At 41.2% G+C, this 11,584-nt stretch overlaps 1 protein-coding gene across 1 annotated transcript; it reads right to left on the bottom strand.

The window, feature by feature from the left end:
- Positions 1-5,774: 5,774 nt before the first annotated feature.
- LOC121555037 (ELL-associated factor 2) lies at positions 5,775-11,584 on the bottom strand. The gene is made up of 6 exons (XM_041868810.2): positions 11,393-11,584; positions 10,878-10,972; positions 10,620-10,756; positions 10,224-10,393; positions 7,817-8,092; positions 5,775-7,464 (listed from the first exon to the last, which is right to left on the bottom strand). The coding sequence occupies exons 1-6, from the start codon at positions 11,493-11,495 to the stop codon at positions 7,415-7,417; spliced, it is 831 nt and encodes a 276-aa protein (XP_041724744.1). The 5' UTR covers positions 11,496-11,584; the 3' UTR covers positions 5,775-7,414.

Genomic DNA, 11,584 nt, shown 5'->3' with positions numbered 1-11,584 from the left:
GTCTTTGCTACAGTGGCAGGAATAATGTGATAGCTACAATGTTGCCAAATGTATTCAGACAAGCTACTATGTCAAATGTTTACTGTAGGAGTACTGATGAGTTAGTTAAGAAGCTTAAAATAAAAATGGGCTTCTTCTATAGAAATAGGTCCTGCCTCTCAGTAGAAAGCAGATTATTAGGTCAAAGTTCCTACCAGTCCTAGACTATGGTGACATAATCTAAATGAACTCAGCTGCCACTAGATGCAGTTTATCATAGTGCACTGCGCTTTGGGCGACAGGTTTAGTAGGCTACTCATTACTGCATTTTCTACCAGAAAGTTGCTTGGCCCTCTTTGATGTCACATAGGTTAATACATTGCTATGTTTTCGTTTATAAAGCTCTTTTACCAAAACTCCCACTACCTAACATCATTACTAACCAACATATGTGTTACCACACCCTGTCTCAGGGATGACTATCTGGAAATGGCTTCGGTATATACTGAGTTAGAAAAAGACTTCTTCTTTTTTTTTTTGCACCATAATTGTGAAACAATCTTCAAATGTTCTTAAATTGAATGTGTTGATGCCTAAGGCAATTCACAAAGCTGACTGAGGACCAATGTACAGTACTTACTTGCATTTGATGTGTTGTCTGAAAATACCCTTTACCGAAAAGCCAATTTAAAGACCTCATAAAAGTAGGCCCATCCAAATCATCCATAGTTTTCTGCTTATTGTTGTCCCTCACGACAGCGCCAGTGGTAAAGGCATCGCGCCGCCTGTCACCAACGTAGGTTAATGTCGTTGTCACCATTCCTATTCTCCTGTGTGCAGGCACACAGTCCGATCTGTAATAATGATCTGCTAAACATTTTGAAAGCAAGCACTCTAATGATGGAGGAACTATCTTCCTTTATGTGCAATCAGTGAAAGCATTAGGCCTACCATGTTTATCTATCAATACCAAAAGGATGACGTGTGCAGCAGATCGTCTTTATTAACGTAATTACTTAATGTATTACGTTTAGAGTGGCAAGAAAAAGTATGTGAACCCTTTGGAATTACCTGGATTTCTAAATTGGTCATAACATTTGATCTGATCTTCATCTAAGTCACAACAATAGACAAACACAGTGTGCTTAAACTAATAACACACACATGATTGTGTTTTTCTTGTCTATATTGAATACATCATTTAAACATTCACAGTGTAGGTTGGAAAAAGTATGTGAACCCCTAGGCTAATGACATCCCCAAAAGATAATTGGAGTCAGCTGACCTGGAGTCCAATCAATGAGATGAGATTGGAGATGTTGGTTAGAGCTGCCCTGCCCTATAAAAAACACTCACAAAATTTGAGTTTGCTATTCACAAGAAGCATTGCCTGATGTGGACCATGCCTCGAACAAACGAGATTTCAGAAGACCTAAGATTAAGAATTGTTGACTTGCATAAAGCTGGAAAGGGTTACAAAAGTATCTCTAAAAGCCTTGATGTTCATCAGTCCACGGTAAGACAAATTGTCTATAAATGGAGAAAGTTTAGTACTGTTGCTACTCTCCCTAGGAGTGGCCATCCTGCAAAGATGACTGCAAGAGCACAGTGCAGAATACTCAATGAGCTTAAGAAGAATCCTAAAGTGTCAGCTAAAGACTTACAGAAATCTCTGGAACATGCTAACATCTCTGTTGACAAGTCTACGATACGTAAAACACTAAACAAGAATGGTGTTCATGAGAGGACACCACGGAAGAAGCCACTGCTGTCCAAAAAAACATTGCTGCACGTCTGAAGTTCTCAAAAGAGCACCTGGATGTTCCACAGCACTACTGGCAAAATATTCTGTGGACAGATTAAACTAAAGGCACAGCACACCAACATCAAAACCTCATCCCAACTGTAAAGTATGGTGGAGGGAGCATCATGGTTTGGGGCTGCTTTGTCCGCCAATTGAAGCACAACGGAAGTCGGGTGATGCAACAGGACAACAACCCATAACACAGAAGTAAATCAACAACCGAATGGCTTCAACAGAAGAAAATACGCCTTCTGGAGTGGCCCAGAGTCCTGACCTCATCCCGATTGAGATGCTGTGGCATGACCTCAAGAGAGTGGTTCACACCAGACATCCCAAGAATATTGCTGAACTGAAACAGTTTTGTAAAGAGGAGTGTTCCAAAATTCCTCCTGACCGTTGTGCAGGTCTGATCCGCAACTACAGAAAACATTTGGTTGAGGTTATTGCTGCCAAAGGAGGGTCAACCAGTTATGAAATCCAAGGGTTCACATACTTTTTTCCACCCTGTGAATGTTTACACAGTGTGTTCAATAAAGACATGAAAACGTATAATTGTTTGTGTGTTATTAGTTTAAGCAGACTGTGTTTGTCTATTGTTGTGACTTAGATGAAGATCAGATCAAATGTTATGACCAATTTATGCAGAAATCCAGGTAATTCCAAAGGGTTCACATACTTTGTCTTGCCACTGTATATACCAATTCTGGGATCAGTTTAGCTAATGTTAAGATTTGTGAAATGTTTTCAGCATTATTTTCAAGATATTTCACATTGTTCATCTACATAATTAAAATCTAACATTCATTTGCCTGAGACAAAGTCCACTTAATCAATAGTTATTGCTCTAGTATCCTATGGTGCCAACAACTGGTCTGGTGTAGCCATCAAAGGTTGCAGTGACTTTATCTGCAACCTTAGAAGGAAGGCTGTACAGAATATAAATATTCCCAAAAAATGCATCCTGTTTGCAATAAGGAACTAAAGTATACTGAACAAAAATATAAATGCGACATGCAACAATTTCAAAGATTTTATTGAGTTACAGTTCATTTAAGGAAATCAGTCAATTTAAATAAATTCATTAGGCCCTAATCTATGGATTTCACATGACTGGGAATACAGATATGCATCGGTTGGTCACATATACCTTTAAAAAAAGGGTAGGGGCGTGGATGAGAAAACCAGTCAGTATCTGATGTGACCACCATTTGCCTCATGCAGCACGACACATCTCCTTCGCATAGAGTTGATCAGGCTATTGATTGTGGCCTGTGGAATGTTGTCCCACTCCTCTTCAATGTCTGTGCGAAGTTGCTGGATATTGGTGGGAACTGGAACACGCTGTCGTACACATCGATCCAGAGCATCCCAAACACGCTCAATGGGTGACATGTCTGGTGAGTATGCAGGCCATGGCAGAACTGGGACATTTTCAGCTTCCAGGACTTGTGTACAGATCCTTGCGACATGGGGCCATGCATTATCATGCTGAAACATGAGGTGATGGCGGCGGATGAATGGCACAACAATGCGCCTCAGGATCTCGTCACAGTATCTCTGTGCATTCAAATTGCCATCGATAAAATGTAATTATGTTCGTTGTCCGTAGATTATGCCTGCCCATACCATAACCCCACCACCACCATGGGGCACTCTGTTCACAACGTTAACATCAGTAAACTGCTCGCCCACACGATGCCATACACGTGGTCTGCGGTTGTGAGGCCGGTTGGACGTACTGCCAAATTCTCTAAAACGACATTGCTTATGGTAGAGAAATTAACATTTACTACTCTGGCAACAGATCTGGTGGACATTCCTGCAGTCAGCATATCAATTGCACACTCCCTCAAAACTTGAGACATCTGTGGCATTGTGTTGTGTGACAAAACTGCACAATTTAGTGGCCTTTTACTGTCCCCAGCACATGATCATGCTGTTTAATCAGCTTCATGATATGCCACACCTGTCAGGTGGATGGATTATCTTGGCAAAGGAGAAATGCTCACTAACAGGGATGTAAACAAATGTATTAAAAATAAAAAACAGAAATACCTTATTTACATAAGCATTCAGACCCTTTGCTATGAGACTCGATATTGAGCTCAGGTGCATCCTGTTTCCATTGATCAACCTTGAGATGTTTCTACAACTTGATTGGAGTCCACCTGTGGTAAATTCAATTGATTGGACATGATATGGAAAAGCACACACCTGTCTATATAAGGTCCCACAGTTGACAGTGCATGTCAGAGAAAAAACCAAGCCATGAGGTCGAAGGAATTGTCCGTAGAGCGCAGAAACAGGATTGTGTCGAGGCACAGATCTGGGGAAGGGTACCAAAAAATGTCTGCAGCATTGAAGGTCCCCAAGAACACAGTGGCCTCCATCATTCTTAAATGGAAGAAGTTTGGAACCACGAATACTCTTCCTAGAGCTGGCCACCCGGCCAAACTGAGCAATTGGGGGAGAGGGCCTTGGACAGGGAGGTGACCAAGAACGCAATGGTTCGTCTGACAGAGCCCCAGAATTCCTCTGTGGAGATGGGAGAACCTTCCAGAATGACAACCATCTCTGTAGCACTCCACCAATCAGACCTTTATGGTAGAGTGGCAAGACGGAAGCCACTCCTCAGTAAAAGGCACATGACAGCCCGCTTGGAGTTTGCCAAAAGGAACCTAAAAGACCATGAGAAACAAGATTCTCTAGTCTGATGAAACCAAGATGGAACTCTTTGGCCTGAAGGCCAAGTGTCGCATCTGGAAGAATCCTTGCACCATCCCTACGGTGAAGCATGGTGGTGGCAGCATCATGCTGTGGGGATGTTTTTCAGTGGCAGGGACTGGGAGACAAGTCAGGATCGAGGGAAAGATGAACAGAGCGGGAAAGATGAAGTACAGAGAGATCCTTGATGAAAACCTGCTCCAGAGCGCTCAGGACCTCAGACTGGGGCGAAGGTTCACCTTCCAACAGGACAATAACTCTAAGCACACAGCCATGACAACGCAGGAGTGGCTTTGGGACAAGTCTCTGAATGTCCTTGAGTGGCCCAGCCAGAGCCCGGACTTGAACCCGATTGAACATCTCTGGAGACCTGAAAAAAGCTCTGCAGCGACGCTCCCCATCCAACCTGACAGAGCTTGAGAGGATCTGCAGAAAAGAATGTGGGAAACTCCCCAAATACAGGTGTGCCAAGCTTGTAGCGTCATACCCAAGAAGACTCGAGGCTGTAATCACTGCCAAAGGCGCTTCAACAAAGTAATGAGTAAAGGGTCTTAATACTTATGTGATATTTCAGTTTATAAATTTGCACACATTTCTAAATATCTGTTTTTGCTTTGTCATTATGGGGTATTGTGTGTAGATTGATGAGAAAAAACAATTTAATCAATTTTAGAATAATGCTGTAACGTAACAAAATGTGGAGAAAGTCAACGGGTCTGAATACTTTCGAATGCACTGTACTCTCTGTTCCTAACACTAAAACTGAAACTAAATAATATAAAAACGAAATATAAATATTTTTATACAACTAAAACTAAATAAAACTAGCAAATCAGGTCTGAAATCTACCTGAAACTAAACTGATTTTCAAATAAAAATAAAGACTAATAGAAATAAAAACGACAACAAAAACACAAAACTATAATAACCCTGAACGGTAGTGAACTTTGATACAGTTTGTCAGCTATGTATGTTACCTCTCCTTTCCTGCCTGAGGAAACCTTTCCTTACAGTCCAAGGTTACTAGAGCTCACCGAATTCAGCCCTCTGATAGCAGGCATTACACTTTTTCTATTAGGTTACATATACATCAATTCATATTTCTAGCTGTATCTTTCCTTTGCATATAGGTTTTGCATTACATTAGTATTATATTGCATAACAGTTGGGTTCCCCCCCCATATTGATTTGTAGAATAGTGCAGATTGTGTACAATTAAGTATTTCGTCATATAACAGGATTGAAATAAAAAATATATGACTATACATTGACAAACAATTAAACATTTTATTTATCTACAAAGAAATGCATATTCAAAATAGTTAATTATTCATGTCCACCTACTGAATCCACCATCCTTTCAACTGCCAAAACATACTACTATTATAACCACATTCTTATTATTTACCCAGGCAGAATTAAAGGCTGTTTTCCTCACTCTCTCTACCCTTCTTTCCCAGTTTGTTATTATACAGGCCATGGTTGTTACATCCCAATTATCTCTCCTTTCTTCTTAAGTGTGCACTCGTTCACCACTTCCCACAAATATAAAGAGTTTCCATATGCCAGACATTTCCATTCAAATCCATGAACAGGTGCACACTTAGGGAGAAAGGAGAGATTATTGGGACGCACCTAATGTTCTAACATAATTTAGAGAGGCTGCAGTAGCGGGATATGAGATATGACCTGGGATCTGTCTCAAAAGTATTTATTGGATTCCTCAAGTGTCTCATTAATTCCTTGATGAATCTCCTCTTTTTTTTTTACGCATTGGAAGAGAAAATGTAAGCTTCCTCCCCTCAGACCTTCTCCTCCAATGCATTTTGAGAAAGAATCGATGAATCAAGGAATCAAGGAAATACTTTTGAGATTCACTCCAGTAACCATAACAACAGAAGGGATAGCAGTCCTTGGAAAGGCAGTTCTAAAGGCAGTGCTGTAAGACGCTCACTGGCATCAGGCTATAGGAGCGTACATATACTCTCATTGCTCTGACATCCATAGAATATATTAGACTGTTGGTTTTTCTGAGTAAATATGTAAAATATAATCATAAGTCAGATTCAAGTATTGCAGGTTTAAAGCAACAAAGCCAAGTAATCTTTCAAACACATTACGTAGCATCACTGAGCAAAATCTTTAAGTTATGTTTACCCCACACTAGGCTAAATTAATCAATTTCAAGTAGTGCACTAGTTTCCTCAAATACCCCTCAGACTTTATATGTTGCTAGGCCATATATTAAACAAAAAAGTAAAATTATGAGACAATTCCTAATAAAGCAACGACATGATAAGACTGCTTCAACCTATCCCCTTACTCTTTAAGAGTAAATATTTCACAGTAGTCACGGCCTAAAGGCTAACTAATGAAACGCTGATGCTATATGATGCTTGAAGTCTTTCCAAATGGGTGAATGCAGGGGAATCCATTCTGATATTGATGTGGCTCATCCTTGATAACAGAAATACCTATTCTGTTCCATTCAGCAATATGGTTCCCAGTTCCCTTTGGCCAACTAGTTGTAACACTTAAATTAGTAGAGTAACTAATAACTAAAAATGAACAGTTCAAATAATCCAGTTCAAATGTGTAGATAAGAGAACTGATCACAGCTATTGACCCATGTCTGTCAAAAAGGCACTAACAGATCGACAACTGACACTATTGATAGAACTATTAAGACACATTCAACTGAAATGCTGGTGGGGTGGTGAGGGGTGTTGCTTCCGGAAGGTGTAGGGCTGTAGTCTTATTTGGCATAAAGAAGATCACATCCATATTCTCTCGTCTCATTCCACTCCTGTTGTGGACCCTAAAGGATAGCCATCCAGGTGGAGGACAGTGCAGCTGTCCACAGACTGACCTCTATGACACGCCACAGCATCAGTGGTCTCTCACTGGTCAGTCATCGTCACTTTCACTGCCAGACTCACTTAACTGCAGGTCATTCTCTGTAAAAAGGGAAGTACGAACATCGTATTGTTAGATACTACTGCACTGTTGGAGCATTTCACTACACCCGCAATAACATCTGCTAAATGTGACAAATAAAATGTGATTTCATCATAAAACCATCATCAACCATGTCACAATTCTAGCCTGATGGAGTTTGGCATAGGCCTAACTTGTTCAGTATAGCCTACATCCACAGCAATGCAAATATACATTCTGATCTGGCAATGCAAATATAAAATGGTTCGATTTAACATTAAAGTATTCAGATTATACTCTAAATACTGAAGGGAGGGAGGGAAGGGAGAGAAAGAGAACGAGAGAAAGAAAAAGAAAGAGTAATGAACTTACTTAGTGTGCTCATGAGGTGTCCTCCACCCCGAGGTGGTGAGGGTGGGGAGGAGGTGGTGGTGGTGGTAACGGTGGTGAGGATGGGCATGCCCTGGTGGGGTGGTGGCCCTGTGGGGGGACCCCCAGGGGGTCCGGGGGGAGGGGGGGGGCAGGACTCGTCCTCAGAACCACTACTACTAGAGCTGTCCCCACTACTGGAGGATGAGGAGCTGTGGGAGTCTGAGGACGAGTCCCCACTACTCATCTGGTCCATGACCTTTGCCTCCGCCATTAGCTCTGTAGCGCACACACACACACACCAACGACAGACACACACAAACACATGCACACAGACAGGAAGACACACAGACAGACACAAAAACAGTGACTGACGTTACCTCTGACCTTGAATCACAACACAATTCCAGAAGATTTACAAACATAGCAATTGTTCAATTTATATGACCATGGACTCTAGATGGTTTGAGAGAAGGAGAGCTATTACACGTGACACTCTACCAGGGCTCTAAAGTGCAACCAATATGATAGCATATGCAACAAAATATTTTGCTGTGCGACCAGGAGTTTAATTTTGGGAGCACTGTGCGACTAGGAAAAAAAGTCTCCCAGATAATCATTGTTGTAATGATGAGGCTTCACTGTACCGTTGTTTCCAAATGCCCTGGAGAAAAAAGCGAATGCAGATTCAATAGCGTTATGGTTGCATTATTACTACTACGAAAACGACTTGCTTCTAGCCCAACCAGGTCAAAAGACCCGACCCATATTATACAAACATTCTGGGGCACAGAAAGAAAGGGATATCTTCTTCAGGAGATCAATGATCACAGCAATGACTGAATGACTGATCTCTTGCATGTCTTCATCACAAACCTGACCTTTTTAAAGAGACAGTGTACAATTTTCAATGTAATGCATCTCAATAGGAAAATAATGAATTTTAGCTTTTATAATAAACTAATTTCTTTACAGTGTTACATATTAGTTTCTAGGGCACAACGTACTTCAACAGTTGCCATATTTAATATAAGCTGTATCTCAATCAATTTTTACAAAAAATCTTATTTTCTGGTGTTCCTACATTTCATGTGGTGCTCCTAACATTAAGTTGGTAGTAGAGGTCTGCGCAGGACTGATTTATTCATCTCGTTCCCGCCCGCAAGCTTTCTGTCCAACTCCCATCTCCTACCGCAAGAACTTGTCCCGAACCCAACCACTGTCCCGCAATGTTATTTTAGGCATATGTGACGCAACTCACTTGCTAGCCATGGTCTCAGCAATTATGCGCCCTATAGGCAATATCAAAATGTGCAAAAATAACCCAAAAAAATACGTTAAATTACCAGAGATTACACGTGGCCCATTATATTAGGCTATCGGTATTATTGGGCTAGATCAGCCAATAGGCTAGACGTAGTTTGGAGAGAGCAGAGTTGGAGAGACTTGCACTTTCTCTTGAGCTACGTTTTATAGCCTACCTTTTAGGAGAGGGACGATTTTCAGACTGAGACAAATATGGGTGATCAATATTTATTTTTAGGCAATGTAGTAAACTATAGCCTAATCATATTTAGGAAGTACATTTCCTTGGAAAGATAACTGCCCTGTGCTTCTCTGTCCTACTCTATTTAATGGAGACCACACGCACACCTGATTTCACACATATGGCTACTGAACATGAAGCAACAAGAATGATGACAGTTACACTTGCACTTTCTGTTGAGATACGTTTTGCATATAGAATATAGCCAACCTTTTAGGAGGATGATTTGCAGGCAGAGACAAATAAATAGGTAATCAATATTTTTTGAAAATGAAAAGGCACAACGCTCGCTCACACCATGGTAACTTACGCACACATTGCACCTTTTCAATGACGATCTAATTTTTTGATTGTGCCTCGACTCACGTTGGTTGAGCGCCCTCCACTTTTCCATTATCAATCTTTATTTAGGCCTACTGACACTGTAGTAAACTATAGTCTAATCATATTTAATTTCCTTGGAAAGAACTGCCGCCCATGCATAGGCAGCCTACTCTATTTCATTGAGACCACACATACTGTATACTAGGCACTTGATCTCGCACGCCCAACTAGGAGAGCAGAGGTATGCTACGAAACTTGAAGCAGCTACCTGTGTGTGAATAATGCGATAAAGATGTGCTTTTAATACAATAGGTCCTATAAATAAATAAATAATCAGCGGGACAACAAAATGTTTTCATCCCAGAGTAGGCAGTCTGACCGCCCGCTCCCAACCGCAGCATGAAAGGGCCGACCGCGCCGCGATGATCTCTGTCGGGACCCGCAGGTCCCGCGGGAATGCAGCACTCTAGTTGTGAGCACCAGTGCTACCAAATAAAGTTTTTAATTTAGAGCCCTGTGCGTTACTGATGGTCTACATACCTCTCTCAATGTCATCCATGGGGGAGGCAGGGGACATCTTCTCTTTGGGAGGAGAGCTCTTGGAGCCTGCTGGGGTCTTGCTACTGCTGCCAACACTAGTCTTCATCTGCTGGCTCAGACGACTGGTCTGCTGCTCTATACGAGACTGGATCTTACTGCTGCCTTCAGCCCTGACAACATACACACACACAACTGAGTTTATAGCTCCTAACTACATAAGTAACACAAATCAGAATGACAAGTGAATCTGGACAGCACAGGTAACCAGGGAAACAGAAGGAAGCTGTTCAAAATGGGGAGTTACTGTCCATTAAGAAATTATAATTTTCCATTGCACAAATGTTTTGCTACAGTGTGCCCAAATAAACACGAGTTGACCCTTGTCTGTCCACCCACCTGGTCTTCTTGACTGCAATGTTGCTGTTGAGTTTCTCCAGACGGTACTCTCCTGTATCATGGTTTACAATGAGAATACATTCCTTCATATAAGGCCTCTTGGATCCTTTGAAGACTGTTACAGGGGCAGTGGATCCCTGGGGAAAATCAAGGAAATACGTTAATTTCTGGATATCAAGAGTAAAAGGGGGGGAAACAATAAATATGTGCACTTTTCAGTAATCAACTGTAAGATACATGATAATGCTACATTCTTACCTCCAGGTTGGGCAGTGTTATGGTAACTTGTTCTCCTTTTCCGACCTCCAGCTCTCCCTCACAGGCGGTGTCAATGGAGGCTGGTTTGAAGTCATCTGGATCAAAGAGATAGGAGAACAGTATAAATTCCAAACTACTGAATTATACAGCAAAATTATAAAGGCAGACTGTAGGCTCCACACAAAAACATCCTTGGTTTGGTTAATTCTGACAGAATGAAGTTTCAGTTACCACTGTTCACCAACAGATGATGCCACAAGGCCACTATTGTTGCTAACAAACTGCATACCAGAAGCAAGTGTTGCTAGCCAAAGGTGCAATCAAAAGTACGAAAATGTGATGTGTTTAAACTAAGGACTCTAGGTGGATCACTGTTAATAAAGCGACAGCGACTTAGAAAAACTAACTAACTATTTCATTTAAAACTAATATTTTGGGGGTTTAGCTAGCTACCTATCCATTGGCATACGTTAGCAAGTTAGCTAGCTAGCAAGTATGATCAAAATGCCACTTACATCGCACCGTGTGGTAAGCACCTTTGGGTTGTTTCTCAAATGTTTCGCCTAATTTCAAAACATGTTCTTGATTGTCAAAGTTTGAGTATGTTGTTCCATTCATATTCTAATCAAAGTTTTCAATCATATGTTACCAACAGTAAACTTGCCACGTCCATTCGACACCATCTATGGCAGAACTAGTCAACTCAC

The sequence above is a fragment of the Coregonus clupeaformis genome, chromosome 40, assembly GCF_020615455.1.
Source record: "Coregonus clupeaformis isolate EN_2021a chromosome 40, ASM2061545v1, whole genome shotgun sequence".
Lineage (NCBI taxonomy): Eukaryota > Metazoa > Chordata > Actinopteri > Salmoniformes > Salmonidae > Coregonus > Coregonus clupeaformis.
Note: the sequence above shows the minus strand (reverse complement) of the source record. Positions and strands in the feature narration are given on the sequence as shown.